Here is a 19,425-nt window from a genome sequence, read left to right on the forward strand (position 1 = left end):
AATCATAAAACCAAACCACTTTAACAGTTCGGTTCGGTTCAGTTCGAAAGATAAATAGTTCGGTTCAGTTACTATGAATTTTGAAAATAGTTTGGTGAAGTTCGATTCGATTTTCTTCCAAAACCGAACCATGTCCACCCCTACTCAAGCCGATAAGAGCTGTTCATCATACTCGTAAGCAAGAATACTGTCTGCAATTGCGGCCTTGTAGTACCTTGCTACCTCTTTATAGAGGTCCCCTACTTGCTTGCTCATTCTCTATTACTACAAAGTCGCTTAAGGGGGCTTATGAACTCAAACTATCTTGTGTTATGGGGTCGCCAATAAGGTAAAAGCTTCACAGCTCCTTTTTATCGTTTTCAAGGACAAAAAAATAGGTTCTACAAATGCACGACGTAATTTAAAATTGAAATATAACTGTAATCTGGAAAAGCCTATTGGTGCATGACGACACACAAAAACAGAACCAAGAAGCAAGTTAGAAAAAATTTGGTTTTAACATTATATAAGATCATTGGAAAAGAGACGTGCTGAAAAGATTGGATTAAACTATTTAACATATAAAACCATTATCATCATATTTTAACTTGTACATGATTCAAGATTTATGTTGATTATGCACCATAAGACTAGTCAATAACCACAAAAAAGACCTACCATTCCATTATATCCAGCAAAAAAAGTTAAGTTAGCTAGCATTTTTCTTCCTAATTCCTAAACTTAACTTAAGTTAACCTGATAACTAGCGTTTTTGAAGGATTTACAGATAGGACAAGTATAAACCGTAGCCCCACACATAGTACATAGACAGAGATGTCTGCAAGGTAAAATCAGTACGCACGATTCTCCTTTACCACAATTCCTGCACAATCTCTTCTTTTCACTGCAACCACCATTCATCATCATCACTCTACCTTCATCCTTATCCTGCGCACAATCTGCTACAGTGCGCCACCTGAAATTTTCATCATTACTTCCGCAGCATGACTCAGCATCCTCTTCCGGCACGACGGGGGCATCTTCGCCGCCACCGTTTGTCATCTGTTCAAGGACTTGTTCAAGATTGTTCCGGAGTGCATTGGCTGTTGCTTCTTTGCTTTGTGCTATTTCTCTCCATATTTGATTCTCCATGCATAGTGATTTTGCTCTCTCTTCAAGCATCATGTTCATTATTTCAATCTTTTTTATTTCTTCTTCTTTAGCTTTTAATCTTTTCATCATTGCTTCCATTATCAACCGAGTTTGTCGTTTTCTCTTTTCTTCCAATTCAACTCTCACTTTCTCCGTCTAAAACAAACACCAAAAATAAAATAAAAATGGTTAGTTAAGAAACAAAAAAGAAAAAATTAAAAAAAAAATTATCTTTTTTGGTAAAGAAATTACATGTTGAGAAATGATGCTGTCGATGTAGGTGTTTTGGTTGTTGATGTTTTGAGAAAAATCTTCACCGAGGAAGGAGAAATTTCCGCTATTCTTATAAGAAACGAAAGGGTAGTTATTGATTGAGTCTCTAGAACGTTTTCGTGGGAACGAGACAACGTTGTTGTTATTGTTGTTGCAAGTGAGGATGCTGTCGGATTTCATGGCGGAGATTTTTTGAAGAAGGTTATCACTTATGAAAGGATTGTACGGCGGTGGTTGCGAAGGGATGAGATTCTCCGACACGGTGGTGGTGGTGCCGGAAAGTGGAAGTAGTGAGGAGTAATTGTACATGTTCATGAAGCTTGTGTCGGTGGGATGAATGTTCATGTCTCTGCAAAATCATAACAAAGAAATTTAAAAAAAAAAAATTTGGATTAAAAATTTGGTAACTTTGAAAATTTTAATAAAAATATTGTACCTGTTGTTGGGTAGGAGTTGAGAAGGAAAAAGGTTGAGACGGTGAGTCTCCACAGTCATTTTCTTCTTCTTCACTTGAAAGGTTTTTGAATTTTGGTTTTAGAACAAACAGAGAAGGATATATAAGAGAGATAGAGAGAGGGGTAAGTGGGTAACGAAAATGAATAAGCGACAGCAAACAAGCATGCAAGCGAGGTGTCAAGGTTATATATAAAGGTAGGGTTTATTTTCAGGATTACTACTTAATTAATGTATTATTATTTTAATTTTAAATAGTATTAAATATTATGTGTACTATTATAGGAGAGAGTGATAGAGATTGATTTTTATGCTACTTTCTTTATTGTAAGATTTTGTCTATTAATGGATTGCTAAGTTTCAATCCATCCAGCTGTATAATTATAGCTATAGTATGTTTTCAGCGCTATTTTCAGTAATAACGTGCTATTTTTAGCGCTAAGTTTTAATACTGGTGGTGGTAGTATCTTTAATTTTGGTCATGTTTTTTCAAAAGTTAAATCAGTATTGGGAAGATTAATTAATGGCATTTAATTATATTTACTTTTAAAACTATTCTTAGCGGTCAATTTACGTTAAATAATGCGGAGTAGTAGTACCTAAACGAAACGTTCAATAAATTTGATAAGATTTTTCTATTCAGGAATTAATTAAAAATTTGATGTTACTATTTTTTTTACTAAATGTTACAGTACTAATTTGTTTTAAAGAATTACAAAAAGGAAATTTTTTTTTTTTTTGATAATAAGGGAATAAAAATATCGAAGTTGAAGTAATAAATTAAAAAATAAACAAATAGTTAAGATCTTAAATAACTGACAGACAACTAGGGTAACTGCCACGTTATACCTGCCGAGTGCCGACTATGGGGTGCCATGTTGTCACATTAAAATCCAAAACAGATCCACTTTCCTGTTTCTGCAATATGACATTGCACAGTTCTTTTTAGGAAAAAATATTCATTTTTTTTCCTTTTTACTTTTGGATGGGAAAGAGGAATAATCAAGGTTGTCAGAACCGGACCGGTCATCGAACCGGCGAGCTCACCGGTTCAAGGTTCAATTGGTCGGACCGGGTTCAATCGGGGGTCGAACCGTTTTTAATTAAATATATATTTTAATTAATATATAAATAAAAATATATGAATAATTGCTCAATATTTCATAATTTCACACATTAAAAAGATAAAATATCACAAGTCAAAATAAAATAAAATTTATAATTCAAACCAAATGAAGAATAGATGTAAAACAAAAATCTTTCCTATTCCTACGACGTCGTTGTTTTGTTTCATATTTTTTTTTTTTAAAAAAATGTTAAAACGACGTCGTTTGCCCTATTTTTTTTAAAAAAAAATAAAAAAAACTGCAAAACCGCTTGAACCGCCCGGCCGGTTCACTGGTTCGACCCGGTTCGACCCCGGTTCAAGCGGTTTTTTGCCGGTCGGTTTCCTATCCGGTTTTTGCTCAAAACCGAACCGTTTTCATGACCGGTTCACGGTCCGACCGGTCCGACCGGCCGGTCCGGTCCGGTTTTGATAACCTTGGGAATAATGGGATACAAATGGGACCCACCGAAGAACACTTGCGTGACAAGGTTAAAGGGTGAGGTAGGGACAGGCACGTGCGAGGTGACGAACTTTTGTGGCTGTTTCCTTTGGCAAATGTTTTTGATTCAGGTAATTGGTTCTCAATCATCAAAATTGAGAAACTTCCTGTCCACAGGCCACGTGTTACTTTGTTAATTGTTGATAAAGAAAAATAAGTTGAGTTTAAACTTGACTTTGTATATATATTACCTGCCTCCCAAAATAATAATCCTTACACGTACCAATGCATAATATGAATCATTAATATTTTTAGTTTTCTTTTATGAAAAATTATAAAAATTTAAAATTGTGAAAATATTCATTGAGATTTGAGACAAATCAAACAAGATCTTATTTGCTAATAATATTTGTCTTTATACATTAGGAAAAAAAATACGGTCAAAATAAATTTCAACAATCAACGGAAACAATTGTTTTAGGATGGAGGAAGCATAATGCAATGTCCTTGTCAACCTAATTTAACGAAAACTATTAATGGTTGGTCTACACACAAACTCATCGGAAATGTCAATCTCTTTTTGGGCCTCCTAACTCATAATCGGCAAAGATCATGTCATGTCGTTAGATTGAACCGTGTCGATATTCTCATTAATTCGGGTTTATGCGCAATAAATTTTCATTTCTTTTATAGTTTTAATTTTAAAATAAATTGAGAGTTGGATGGCTAAAAGAAGGAGATGTGAATTTAAGTATTTGATAGAGAATCACGATTTCCTGCGACTACGATCGGAGGGGTTGAAACCACTTGATACTAGAATTACTCATAACCAGATTAGGCGGTCCAATAAGCCGAATACTGATGATAAAATAAAAAATAAAAATCTTAACTTTGGAGAAGAACGGTAGACAATTGAATGAAATAGACGAATAAAGAATGCATACCATTGTTTTTTTTTTATATTAGCAAATGCATACAATTGTTGATCATTTTTAGAATCACTCTATAATTAGAAGAGCGGTTTAACCAATCCTAGCTAACATGCATTTTTAAAGTTTAAAAAGAGGAATTCGTTCGATATTTTTTAGAAGAGAAAGTCTACAATTGCAAAATTTTAAAAGTCCAGGATCTAATGGTGTGAATTTTAGTTTTGAGAAAGAATTTTGGGAGGACATTAAAGAGGACTTTATAAGGGTAATGCCAAAATTTCATTCAAATGATAAGATAGTTACATGTTCAAATTGAATTACACATAGTTTGTAGTTACATGTTCATCAAGTGATTGAGTTACATGTTCATCATCATCTTAACACTACAAGAATGCATTGAATTATGTTAGAACTTGAAAGGAGAATGAGGGAAATCAACAATGAGAGAATGATGGAAATTGAGAGAGTAAAGGGAGAATTATTATTGATCAAGATTGTGTTGAAATTACAATGACTAATGTGCTTATTGTAACACCCCCTTTTCAGAGACTGAAAAGAAGAGCGTCACAGTTCTCTACCCAGATTTAAATGTTTAAATACAAGCAAATAAAATCATGCTGATTTATTTTTGGTAAAGGAAAGTAATAAGTGAGAAATGTACTCTAATATAAGCACTATTATTTTTATTTAAGAAAGTTTTCAAAATTCTCTTTATATAAATTTAAAGTAAGCCCATAAATAATATGCATCACTTATATCAAACAATCATCTAGTAATTTTGCTCAAAGGATTTTCAAATATAAAACATTTTCATTTCACATAAGTATCGTACAATTTTTCAATATGAAATAATAAAATATAAATTCCTACAGAAGACTCTATCCCAGAAATGATCACAAGCTGGTCAAACACTAAAAATACATATCACCTAGAGAGTACTCCAATGACGTCATCAATACATATCAAAGAGATCTTTCTCTTCGGACTCCAAAAATAAAACTAGACCACCAATCAGCACTAACGTTCTTTATTTTAATGTCTCTCACAATGCCATTTTTCTTTTCTCAATGAACTTCAACTTGAGGTCTTAGAATCCTGCACTAACTGTTGTAAGGGGTGAATCACTCGTACACAAGTTACCATCGTGATGATGTCACAAGGCTACACATAATATTATACAAGTATATACATTTATTTAACTAGTATATATACATACCTGAGTATCTAATCATGTATTTACATCAAATAGAATCAAGTAGTCAAATAGTCACGTATAGTCAAATAATCACAAAGTGAATTACACAAACATTATATCATCATCACTAATCAACAATTAGTCAGACAAGGAAAATCAAATATATCAATCGTCAAATATATCAATCATCAAATATATCAAACATCGAAATTGAATCATTTAAAATGTATATAAAATCTAATCATAATTCTTCACTCGAAGTTAGTCTTCTAATTTGGTTAGTATTATCTTTATTCAACCTACTCCATGGAGACCTCTATTATGAGCGTAAGGCCGTTTCAACTGCCATAACATGGTCGTTTGCAAATCAACATATATCAAATATGTCTCAACCATTCTGGCCCGAGCGCTACACCTTATTATAGATAGTCCTGCACAGTCAGGTTTCACCACGTCGGGTTGTATGATTTCCTCCAGTCAGAGTGGCTATCTCTGACTATTGGTAGGAGTTCAAAACGCCGGTGATCCCCATTAGGTCTTGAGGCGACCTAGCCGAACCTATCCTCAGTCTTACATACATTATAGTACTGTAAGAAACACCCTGTTTTGCTCTTCACCTATCAAAGGTGATTATCTGTTCAACTTTTCAACTTAAATTTTCTTTGTCAATATCAACTTGACATATTAATCCTCAAAACTCACCATACAACTTATGAGAGTTAACCTCAATTTTTCACCATAACACTCAAACACATAAACATTTTCAAATCATATATTGAAGAAGATTTATTCACACATATAATCAAACTAAAATCAATCACTCATCATTTAACATTTTGCATATACCTTAATGAATATAAATTACTATATAAAGTACACAACACCCCTAGTTATAACTAATAATCTATATACAAGTAACACATTTCTTGTGCTCATCGAAACTTATTATTAGCGATTCCCCTTACCTCGAAGCTTCCCAAAATAACTTGAGCGATCACCTTCATCTAGGACACCTATCAACTCATCAAAACAACTATTTCTTAACTAACTAGAATTATAATTAAATCCTAACAATACTAATGTATTAAAAGAAATCATTCAAGAACTGGAACCTAAATTAATTAAGAGTATTACATGACATCTACTTCTTATTTTCATACGTGTATATGAAACAGAACACTTGATATTTTATAGCTCATCATATTAGTTCAAAATTTTATCTTCAGAAGGACTCAATTATGTTACTATCTAGCTAGATAATTAAACTTTGCTTAATTAACACTTATAGATGTACAAGAAAACATTAGTCAATTGCCTAAGTTAAAAACTAGAAGAACTATGTAACTAAAGTCATGAAAATATATATATTTAACAGGTCCTCTGTTTTATTTACAATCTGACAAAGCTACATATTAGTTAAGGGTTAAAGAAACCAAACTTTAAAGCTATTGAAAATAAGGTAGAGTAATTAAAGGTTTTAAAATGAATGAAAGAGACTTGGTTTTCTAATCACAAGACTTGAATAAAAGTAAAACAATGAAACTTTCATCTTTTATTGTGTTACATGATCATGGTGAGAATTAGACAAAGGCTTTGTTACTACCTAACTAACTAAAACTAACTGACAATAAAAGAAAACATTGGTTTATCTACTAAACTTTAACGAGAAGAAAAAAAAAAAGTATAAGAAGAATGAAAAGAAAGAAGAGATTCAAACCTTAATTGAATTTCCTAGCTTTGTGTGAGTTGTGAGAGTGATAATTGTGTGTAAAAAGTGAATGTTAAGACCCTATTTATAGATTTCTAATTCTACTGCTACATGGTAAATTCTCAGTCCACGTTTTCACTTTCAATTTGTGAAGAAAAATTAGCCACCTTGTATGCATAGGTGTAGCTCTTATCTTAAAATTAAATGCATGCTTATCTCTAATCTTTCATTTTATTTTTAATTAATTTTAATAACATAGATATTTTTCTGGTCTAAAAGATATTTTTATTTTCTTTTTCTACGATATAAATTTATACTGTTGAGTAAACTACTGTTCGAAATTCGGTAGAATTTTAAGCCCAAACTTTTATCATAGCCTACTAAAATATTTCATGATTGATTTCTAAAATTACTTTTCTTAAATTCACAGTCTAGAGAAAATATTAATTATCAGTCTACACAAGGTAAAAATACTATCAAAAGCACACCTAAAATAATTCAAAAATATTAGGATATCACAATGTCATATTTTTATAAACTATTTAATGGTGTGTACTTTTACACCGCTAGTTCTAAAATTTCAACCACAACTTACATCAAATTAATAGATTAGATTTATAGATTTTCTTTATCTAAAATTCATTTCCAAGAAAATAATTACTTAAACATTCTCATACTTTAGACATGTAACTAGGACTAACATGATATTGAATACTCATTGAATGTATTATTTTCACAAACTATTATAAAAATATAACTAAATGATCAAATTAATTTTATAAAAATACTAAAATTAATAATATAAGGAAAATACTAGTTTATAAAATTTGGGGTGTTACATTACTACCCCTCTTAAAAAAATTTCGTCCTCAAAATTTGTAATGAAAGAAATTTATGACAACTATCTTATAGTTAGAGAAATTTAGTAACTTCGAATTATATAATTAAGAGCATATGTACATAATCTCCTTACCCAAAAATAATAATAATAATAAAGATAGATACTTCTCTAAGAATTCATTTGATAAATATAATAGACTTAACTTTTAATATATCATGTTCCTATGATTTTCTATAGCCTTGCTAAAGTTACAATCAAAACTTAAAAATTTCTTTTATACACATTTAAAATCTAAACTCACCCCAAAAAGATCAAACTTCAAGTACAGCCCTACCTACCTAGTAAACTTATCGTAAAAAATTTTGACTTCACTATTTCTAGTCTACTATTAATAATCTTTAAAAAAAATCATTTATCTTAACACTAAAATCATATTATCATTACCGTTCTTGACATTGAATATCAGCGACCATAGTAATATTTACTATTCTTAACATTAGATATAGGTCTTTCAAACCTAATATATATATTATAATCAAAACTTAACTATCACTATTCTCTATACTACTTATAAAATTCATTCCTATAAGTTCAATTTCCATAACTAATTTTTGAATTCACATTTATCTTCAAAAATATATGTATTTATATCTTAACTACATTTCTAAATCTTAGCAATTTTCTAATCTACAAATAAAGTTCCTAGTCCAATCACTATACTTTCAACTTTCTTATCTTTGTTATATAAAGCTAAATTTTCAAACTTAGATGCCACACAAGTTCATTCTACACTTGCAAAATTAATCACAATTCTATGTATTGAAAATTTCTAATATCTAAATCAAAATTCATAATCCGGTTAATATTTTTCAGTCTCCAACTTCTTCTTTTTTTTTTCTTCCTAAACTCGGTATATAATCTAAAAATCGATAAATCCAAAAAAATCAATCTCCCTTCCACTAATAAAAATCCAACCGAAGGTAGGACAATTTATGTATAAGGTTGATATGATTTTCCTATATACCACCCAAACTCTTTCTATACCATTAAAATTATATCCAAAGATTAGTCATGCTTATACTATAATTCTATCTTGGTAGAAACTAAAGTTTCATCCAAAACTAAAATAAAGATTCTTCTTCTAAGAAGTTCATAGGATTAATATATACCTACTATATATTCTCCACTATTTCAAAGTGAACCACTCAACTTAAACCACAACACCATTTCGATATTAAAACCCCCACTTATATTGTTTTACTCTCCTCAAAATTTATTATTTACTATATCATTACTTGAAGCTCAAGTCTTCAAAATTACTTAGATATCTTCCCTTAACCATACTATCCAATAGAAATTCTTTTGTCAACTATAGTTCTTACAACTAACTCTAAATCTACTCACTTTTTCTTTTCTAAAAAAAATAAAATCTACTCATACTTTTTCTTTAGAAAGATAATTTACTTATATTGCAGCAAGTGTGTGCTATATTTTCCAACAAAAAGTATTCAATCATATTCTTAATAACTAAAATTAAACTTTCTAAAATAAACCACAATCAAATACCTCAAACTCATGGTAAAATATATTTTATTTTCACTTATCAAAATAATCATATTTCATCAATTCTAAAATTTACTCTAATAGTCTTGTATTGGTTCATTCTATAGAACTAGTTTGTTTCGCATAACTTACTCCAAAGTAAAATTGACCATAGACACGATCTTCCAATTTTAACATAATTAACCTTAACTATGAGTCTTAATTTATTTATTTTCTTAAAATTTTGAAACAACACCATTTTATTTATAATAATTCCTACATAACTACAATAAGTATAATAGGGAAAACACAACAAGAAACAAAAATTGTGCAAGTATAGCATGACAAACAAAACATAGCAAAACCAATACACCATACTAGAAACCAAAACAATCAATTTGTACTTACCTAACCACAAAATGCAGCAACGCGGCAGTTAGCCTAATAACTAAAAAAAAACATAAGGAATCCTATACCATCAAAAACAAAGACTAGCAAAGCAAAATCTCGTGTCCCTAAAATTTTACCTTAACAAACTATTACTTAAATTTCTTTAGGATTTACTATGATTTTTTTTTTATCATAATACCATTTCTAAAAATTGGCATCCGCACTAAAGTCTACTAAATTCCATGCTCACATATTATTCAACTAGCCATAAGCTAACACAATGTTACATATTCTTGAACTACATAATTACCTACATATATGACCATTGATTCTCTTAGTGAAGTAAAATTTCAATCCATAAGACTCTCAAACAAGCAAGACCTTACTATACTCTAAGTCTATCATAACATTATCATAATTATTAGTCATATAAAACTAATGTTTTCCTAAACATTCTAAGATATTTCTATGATTCTCTATTATTACTCCTTCTCTATGAACTAGTTATGCATATAGAAAATCATTAGATCCCATTATTATCTATTTATTTATACTAGTCAACCAACTATATTCTCAATAATTTAAAGTATCAATATCTTTCAATGTAGTTTCTTAGTCTACACTTAGAAAAAGAAAATTGACTAACCATCAGGAGTTCTACTCATTCTGTCATATATCCATGTTGTCATCATCTGCACTAAAATGACTCACAAAATTTCCATTACGATTAGACCATCCTTATACCCCATATACAAACTTAGAATGAAAACACTTTTATCTTAACTACAATTAATCCAACAAGTCCGAACAAAGATCACACCACAAAAGCAAACAAAGATCACATAACAAAAGCAAACATAGATGACACAACAAAAGCATCATGAACCTATTCCCCAAAGACTCCCGAAAGACTCGACCAGCTCTGATACCACTAATTGTAACACCCCCTTTTCAGAGACTGAAAAGAAGAGCGTCACAGTTCTCTACCCAGATTTAAATGTTTAAATACAAGCAAATAAAATCATGCTGATTTATTTTTGGTAAAGGAAAGTAATAAGTGAGAAATGTACTCTAATATAAGCACTATTATTTTTATTTAAGAAAGTTTTCAAAATTCTCTTTATATAAATTTAAAGTAAGCCCATAAATAATATGCATCACTTATATCAAACAATCATCTAGTAATTTTGCTCAAAGGATTTTCAAATATAAAACATTTTCATTTCACATAAGTATCGTACAATTTTTCAATATGAAATAATAAAATATAAATTCCTACAGAAGACTCTATCCCAGAAATGATCACAAGCTGGTCAAACACTAAAAATACATATCACCTAGAGAGTACTCCAATGACGTCATCAATACATATCAAAGAGATCTTTCTCTTCGGACTCCAAAAATAAAACTAGACCACCAATCAGCACTAACGTTCTTTATTTTAATGTCTCTCACAATGCCATTTTTCTTTTCTCAATGAACTTCAACTTGAGGTCTTAGAATCCTGCACTAACTGTTGTAAGGGGTGAATCACTCGTACACAAGTTACCATCGTGATGATGTCACAAGGCTACACATAATATTATACAAGTATATACATTTATTTAACTAGTATATATACATACCTGAGTATCTAATCATGTATTTACATCAAATAGAATCAAGTAGTCAAATAGTCACGTATAGTCAAATAATCACAAAGTGAATTACACAAACATTATATCATCATCACTAATCAACAATTAGTCAGACAAGGAAAATCAAATATATCAATCGTCAAATATATCAATCATCAAATATATCAAACATCGAAATTGAATCATTTAAAATGTATATAAAATCTAATCATAATTCTTCACTCGAAGTTAGTCTTCTAATTTGGTTAGTATTATCTTTATTCAACCTACTCCATGGAGACCTCTATTATGAGCGTAAGGCCGTTTCAACTGCCATAACATGGTCGTTTGCAAATCAACATATATCAAATATGTCTCAACCATTCTGGCCCGAGCGCTACACCTTATTATAGATAGTCCTGCACAGTCAGGTTTCACCACGTCGGGTTGTATGATTTCCTCCAGTCAGAGTGGCTATCTCTGACTATTGGTAGGAGTTCAAAACGCCGGTGATCCCCATTAGGTCTTGAGGCGACCTAGCCGAACCTATCCTCAGTCTTACATACATTATAGTACTGTAAGAAACACCCTGTTTTGCTCTTCACCTATCAAAGGTGATTATCTGTTCAACTTTTCAACTTAAATTTTCTTTGTCAATATCAACTTGACATATTAATCCTCAAAACTCACCATACAACTTATGAGAGTTAACCTCAATTTTTCACCATAACACTCAAACACATAAACATTTTCAAATCATATATTGAAGAAGATTTATTCACACATATAATCAAACTAAAATCAATCACTCATCATTTAACATTTTGCATATACCTTAATGAATATAAATTACTATATAAAGTACACAACACCCCTAGTTATAACTAATAATCTATATACAAGTAACACATTTCTTGTGCTCATCGAAACTTATTATTAGCGATTCCCCTTACCTCGAAGCTTCCCAAAATAACTTGAGCGATCACCTTCATCTAGGACACCTATCAACTCATCAAAACAACTATTTCTTAACTAACTAGAATTATAATTAAATCCTAACAATACTAATGTATTAAAAGAAATCATTCAAGAACTGGAACCTAAATTAATTAAGAGTATTACATGACATCTACTTCTTATTTTCATACGTGTATATGAAACAGAACACTTGATATTTTATAGCTCATCATATTAGTTCAAAATTTTATCTTCAGAAGGACTCAATTATGTTACTATCTAGCTAGATAATTAAACTTTGCTTAATTAACACTTATAGATGTACAAGAAAACATTAGTCAATTGCCTAAGTTAAAAACTAGAAGAACTATGTAACTAAAGTCATGAAAATATATATATTTAACAGGTCCTCTGTTTTATTTACAATCTGACAAAGCTACATATTAGTTAAGGGTTAAAGAAACCAAACTTTAAAGCTATTGAAAATAAGGTAGAGTAATTAAAGGTTTTAAAATGAATGAAAGAGACTTGGTTTTCTAATCACAAGACTTGAATAAAAGTAAAACAATGAAACTTTCATCTTTTATTGTGTTACATGATCATGGTGAGAATTAGACAAAGGCTTTGTTACTACCTAACTAACTAAAACTAACTGACAATAAAAGAAAACATTGGTTTATCTACTAAACTTTAACGAGAAGAAAAAAAAAAGTATAAGAAGAATGAAAAGAAAGAAGAGATTCAAACCTTAATTGAATTTCCTAGCTTTGTGTGAGTTGTGAGAGTGATAATTGTGTGTAAAAAGTGAATGTTAAGACCCTATTTATAGATTTCTAATTCTACTGCTACATGGTAAATTCTCAGTCCACGTTTTCACTTTCAATTTGTGAAGAAAAATTAGCCACCTTGTATGCATAGGTGTAGCTCTTATCTTAAAATTAAATGCATGCTTATCTCTAATCTTTCATTTTATTTTTAATTAATTTTAATAACATAGATATTTTTCTGGTCTAAAAGATATTTTTATTTTCTTTTTCTACGATATAAATTTATACTGTTGAGTAAACTACTGTTCGAAATTCGGTAGAATTTTAAGCCCAAACTTTTATCATAGCCTACTAAAATATTTCATGATTGATTTCTAAAATTACTTTTCTTAAATTCACAGTCTAGAGAAAATATTAATTATCAGTCTACACAAGGTAAAAATACTATCAAAAGCACACCTAAAATAATTCGAAAATATTAGGATATCACAATGTCATATTTTTATAAACTATTTAATGGTGTGTACTTTTACACCGCTAGTTCTAAAATTTCAACCACAACTTACATCAAATTAATAGATTAGATTTATAGATTTTCTTTATCTAAAATTCATTTCCAAGAAAATAATTACTTAAACATTCTCATACTTTAGACATGTAACTAGGACTAACATGATATTGAATACTCATTGAATGTATTATTTTCACAAACTATTATAAAAATATAACTAAATGATCAAATTAATTTTATAAAAATACTAAAATTAATAATATAAGGAAAATACTAGTTTATAAAATTTGGGGTGTTACACTTATATACACATTCAATCTAACTAACTATGGTTACTCTAACTAACTCACTAGTTAGTTGCTTACAACACAAGTAACATAAATTGTAACTAACTTCTAACTTGAATTATTCCTTCAATACTCCCCCTTAATTCAAGTTCTCCATGCTAAACACATTAAGCATTTTCCTCATGTCTTTGAACTTGTCAATTTTCAATGGCTTGGTAAGCACATCAGCTATCTGCTTCTCTGTACTGCAGTAGCTAAGCTTGATCCTCCCTTTAGTGACTTGGTCTCTCAAAAAATGAAACTTAGTTTCAATATGCTTGCTTCTCCCATGAGCTATGGGATTCTTGGCCAGATTTATGGCTGATTTGTTGTCAACCATAAGCTCTACTCCATCTTCAATATCTATTTTCATTTCCTGCAGCAAAGATTGCAGCCATATACCTTGACATGCTGCATTGCAGGCTGATATGTACTCAGCTTCACATGTTGACAGTGCTACTACATTTTGCTTTTTAGAGCTCCATGAAATAGGGCAATCAAACAGTGTGAATACATATCCCATAGTGCTTTTCCTTTCTACTTTGTCACCTGACCAATCAGAGTCACTATATCCAATCAATTTGCCTTTCTTTCCATCTGAATTTGGATATAGAACACCATACTCCATTGTGCCTTGCAAGTATCTCAGTATCCTCTTCACTGCTTGCATATGAGATAGTTTAGGTGTTTGCATGAACCTACTGACTATCCCTACACTGTGACAAATTTCAGGCCTTGAATTGCAGGCATATCTCAGGCTTCCAACCATCTGCTTATACAATGTGCTATTGACATTGCTGCCTTCATCATCATTACTCAGGCTTGAAGCAGTTTCCATTGGTGTATTGGCTGGGTTGCAATTCATCATGTTGAATCTTTTCAATATGTATGAGATATATTTTCTCTGGTGAATCAACATTCCCTCTTCAGTTGTAGTGAATTCCAGTCCAAGGAAGTATTTTAGGCCTCCCAGATTAGTCATTTCAAATTCTGAGCTCAGCTGGCTTGTTAACCTTTCAATTTCTCTTTTGTCACTGCCTGTTATCAGTAAATCATCCACATATAAGCATACTATGCAGAGTGTAACAGCCCCCGGGCCCCATCATGGCGATCCCGGTGCTTTACCTCACGACCTTCTCCACCCCCCTCTCTAGTGGATTTTTTGCCTTCCGTGGGAATCGAACCATGTACCCTGGGGTTCAAGTACATGTTCAATCCATTCCCACTACCAATTGAGCTACGTAGCTCAATTGGTAGTGGGAATGGATTGAACATGTACTTGAACCCCAGGGTACATGGTTCGATTCCCACGGAAGGCAAAAAATCCACTAGAGAGGGGGGTGGAGAAGGTCGTGAGGTAAAGCACCGGGATCGCCATGATGGGGCCCGGGGGCTGTTACAAAAAAAGGCGCCTTTTTATGTAACAGCCCGGGCCCCTTTTCTACGTATTTAGTAGGCAATCCCGGCTGTCACCTCACGATCTTCTCCACCCCCCTCTCTAGTGGAGTTTTTGCCTTCCGTGGGAATCGAACCATGTACCCTGGGGTTCAAGTACATGTTCAATCCATTCCCACTACCAATTGAGCTAGCTCAATTGGTAGTGGGAATGGATTGAACACGTATTTGAACCCTAGGGTACGTGGTTCGATTCCCACGGAAGGCAAAAACTCTACTAGTGAGGGGGGTAGAGAAGATCGTGAGGTGGCAGCTCCGGGATCGCCATGATGGGGCCCGGGGGCTGTTACAAAAAAGGCGCCTTTTTATGTAACAGCCCGGGCCCCTTTTCTACGTATTTAGTAGGCAATCCCGGCTGTCACCTCACGATCTTCTCCACCCCCCTCTCTAGTGGAGTTTTTGCCTTCCGTGGGAATCGAACCATGTACCCTGGGGTTCAAGTACATGTTCAATCCATTCCCACTACCAATTGAGCTACGTAGCTCAATTGGTAGTGGGAATGGATTGAACATGTACTTGAACCCCAGGGTACATGGTTCGATTCCCACGGAAGGCAAAAACTCCACTAGAGAGGGGGGTGGAGAAGATCGTGAGGTGACAGCCGGGATTGCCTACTAAATACGTAGAAAAGGGGCCCGGGCTGTTACACAGAGTTTACTCTGAGTTGAGCCTTTCACATAAATTCCATGTTCAACTGTGCACTTTGAATATCCAATTTTGTTCAGAAAATCATCTATCCTTATGTTCCAAGCTCTAGGTGCCTGTCTCAGGCCATATAGTGATTTATTCAGCCTCAATACATGATCCTCCTTTCCCTTAACTGTGAAGCCTTGAGGTTGTTCAACATATACTTCCTCCTCAAGTTTGCCATTGAGAAATGCAGACTTGACATCAAGTTGAACAAACTCCCATCTGAAGTGATTAGCTATTGCTACCACTAATCTTACAGTTTCAATTCTTGCTACTGGTGCAAAAATTTCTGAGAAATCAATGCCTTGCTTCTGAAGGAACCCTTTAGCTACCAATCTTGCTTTATACTTTGCTATAGTTCCATTAGGTAAATGTTTTAGCTTATAAATCCATTTGACAGCAATTGGTTTCTTACCAGGAGGTAATTGAGTGATACTCCATGTTGCATTTTTCTCAATTGAAGCAATTTCTTCTGTCATTGCTTGTCTCCATTCTTCATGCTTTGAGGCTTCAACATATGTCAAGGGTTCAGTGTCAACAAATAGTGCCAGATGTACAATGTCACCATCTGGAGTGACCATATCATCACTGACCCTTTCATAGTCTTGCAGAGTTCTATTTGGAACAATTGGTCTTTCTGACCTCCTTAGTACCACTGGTGCATTGTTTGAAGCTGGAGGTGGTGGCACAGTTGCTTCTTCAGGTGCTTGCTTATCAAGCAGCTCAAATGGTACATAGTCTCCATTATCTGATGTGGTATTGTTCCAATCCCAGCATTTATCTTCTTCAAATGTTACATCCCTGCTAGCAGTGACCTTTTTTGTAATGGGATTGTACAGTTTGTAAGCACCTACAGTGTGATATCCTATTAGTATCATTGCTTCACTCTTGTCATCAAGTTTCTTCCTCTTTTGATCTGGTATGTGTCTGTAGCACAAGCAGCCAAATACCCTTAGATGCTTCACTGATGGTGTGTGTCCTGACCAAATTGCTTCTGGTACCTTATTCATTTGCTTTGTTGGACATCTGTTCAGAACATAGCAGGCTGTAACTACAGCTTCACCCCAAAAACTGTGAGGTAGATTCTTTTCTCTTAACATACATCTGGTCATGTTCATGATAGTTCTATTCCTCCTTTCAGCTATTCCATTGTGTTGAGGAGTGTATGGAGCTATTACCTCATGCTGAATTCCATTTTCTGAACAAAATGTTTTGAAATCATTTGAGGTGTATTCACCACCACCATCACTTCTCAGAATTTTAATCTTCTTTTCTGATTGCTTTTCAACTAACAGTTTGAATGACTTAAAATCTGAAGCACTTCATCTTTGCTCTTCATTAGGTGAATCCACATCATTCTGCTGAATTCATCAATGAATGATACAAAGTATCTGTTTCCTCCTAAAGATAGTGTGTCAAATGGACCACATACATCTGTATATACTACATCAAGTACCTGCTTGGCTCTCATTGCAATCTCCTTGACAAAAGACTTTCTTGTTTGCTTGCCTAACAAGCAATGTTGACAAATATCTCTAGGAATCTTAATTGCAGGTAGTCCATTGACCAGTTCATTGTTTTGCAGATAACTCAAGCTTTTAAAGTTCAGATGACCATACCTCAGATGCCATAACCAAGCTTGGTCATTGATCTTTATTGTAGCCAGACATTGGGATTGATTTGCAGTCAAGGTGACTTGGAATGTTCTATTCTGAGATAGAGGAGCTCTCAAAATAGTGTTGTTCTGAGAATCATACACTTCCATGATGTTATTCTCCATATGCATAATGAATCCCTTCTCTAGTAGCTGTCCCATACTTAGTAAATTTGTTTTCATGTCTGGTACATATAGAACACCTGTGATGATGGCTTGATTTCCTTTCTTGCCTTTGATCAATACATCACCCACTCCTTCAGCTGGAATTGTTCTATTGTCTGCAAACCTTATTTTAGTTTTTAATGAACTGTTGAAGTTGATTAGCTAGTCTTTATGGCTTGTCATGTGATTGCTGCAACCTGTGTCAAGATACCAATGTTCTTGATCATCTTCAGCATCTGTGATGGTTGCCATATACAGTGTTGGATCAGCCTCTGAGTCACTATCTTCCTGAGCAATATGTGCTTCAGCCTTATTCTTTCCTCCATACCTTGGAACCTTCTTGCCTCTGCAGTCTTTTGCAAAATGACCATATTTCTGACAATTGTAGCATTGAATCTTTTTCAAATTCACTTTTCCCTTTTTTTCTTGATTTGAACCATTACTCTGATGTGATGATTCTCCTTGATCACTGTTCTTCTTTGAATTATCTTGGTGATTGCTTTCTTTATGAGCCTTATCTTTCCCTTTCCATTTACCATTGCCTTTCTTGATTGCATGAGCTTGCAGTGCCTGATCTGCAGCTCTATCTTTCTGTCTTTCACTCAGTCTTTGATCATGTGATTCCAAAGAACATTGCAGTTCATCCAATGTCATAGTGCTTATATCTTTGGATTCCATGATTGCAACAGTAATGTAATCAAACTTTGGAGCTAGAGTTCGTATTACCTTTTCAACAATAGCTGCATCACCCAATGTTTCTCCACAGCTTCTTATCTGATTTGAAATATTGGTGATTCTGTTGAAGTAGGCTGTGATTGTTTCAGTATCTTCCATCTGAAGCAATTCAAATTTTCTCTTCCATGTCTGCAATCGAACTTTCTTCAATTTCTCATTCCCTTCATGACATTTAGCAAGAATGTCCCAACACTCTTTTGCAGATCCTGCATTCTCAATCTTCTGAAAGTTTATCACATCAACACATTGATGGATAAAGAACATAGCCTTGAAGTCTTTCTTCTTGGAATTTCTGTGTGCAGTTCTTTGATTCTCATTTGCATCTGCTGGTAGTGGAGTCTGTAACAACCCACTTTAAAATAGTTAAGAGTAATAGTAAGGAGAAGTTTATGAAAAGAAACTAGTGTTAAAATTATGCACACACATTAGTAACCAAGAGGTGGGACCCATATTTTACCCAAGAACTTAAACCCCACACAAAACACTCATCTTCATTATTACAAAATCAATGAAAAGGAAAGTTGAAACTCTTCCTCTCTT

At 32.9% G+C, this 19,425-nt stretch overlaps 1 protein-coding gene and 2 long non-coding RNA genes across 3 annotated transcripts; all 3 read right to left on the minus strand.

The window, feature by feature from the left end:
- Positions 1-326: 326 nt before the first annotated feature.
- On the minus strand, positions 327-2,017 carry LOC123897896 (probable BOI-related E3 ubiquitin-protein ligase 3). The gene is made up of 3 exons (XM_045948713.1): positions 1,841-2,017; positions 1,384-1,753; positions 327-1,287 (listed from the first exon to the last, which is right to left on the minus strand). The coding sequence occupies exons 1-3, from the start codon at positions 1,897-1,899 to the stop codon at positions 721-723; spliced, it is 996 nt and encodes a 331-aa protein (XP_045804669.1). The 5' UTR covers positions 1,900-2,017; the 3' UTR covers positions 327-720.
- Positions 2,018-5,123: 3,106 nt separating this feature from the next.
- LOC123900105 lies at positions 5,124-7,645 on the minus strand. Its single transcript, XR_006805801.1, has 3 exons — positions 7,246-7,645; positions 6,494-6,541; positions 5,124-5,437 (listed from the first exon to the last, which is right to left on the minus strand). It is a non-coding gene; the product is annotated as an uncharacterized LOC123900105 (long non-coding RNA).
- Positions 7,646-11,208: 3,563 nt separating this feature from the next.
- LOC123899672 lies at positions 11,209-13,730 on the minus strand. The gene is made up of 3 exons (XR_006805709.1): positions 13,330-13,730; positions 12,579-12,626; positions 11,209-11,522 (listed from the first exon to the last, which is right to left on the minus strand). It is a non-coding gene; the product is annotated as an uncharacterized LOC123899672 (long non-coding RNA).
- Positions 13,731-19,425: the final 5,695 nt, after the last annotated feature.

Source organism: Trifolium pratense, linkage group LG7, assembly GCF_020283565.1.
Source record: "Trifolium pratense cultivar HEN17-A07 linkage group LG7, ARS_RC_1.1, whole genome shotgun sequence".
In the NCBI taxonomy this organism is placed as follows: Eukaryota; Viridiplantae; Streptophyta; class Magnoliopsida; order Fabales; family Fabaceae; genus Trifolium; species Trifolium pratense.

What these genes read in the sequence shown, in the direction of transcription:
- LOC123897896 (XM_045948713.1), bottom strand. Translation starts at nt 1,899, where the DNA reads ATGACTGTGGAGACTCACCGTCTCAACCTTTTTCCTTCTCAACTCCTA. An exon ending in CAACTCCTACCCAACAACAG is followed by an intron (nt 1,754 to 1,840) that starts GTACAATATTTT and finishes ATGATTTTGCAG; the next exon opens with AGACATGAACATTCATCCCA. An exon ending in ACAGCATCATTTCTCAACAT is followed by an intron (nt 1,288 to 1,383) that starts GTAATTTCTTTA and finishes TGTTTGTTTTAG; the next exon opens with ACGGAGAAAGTGAGAGTTGA.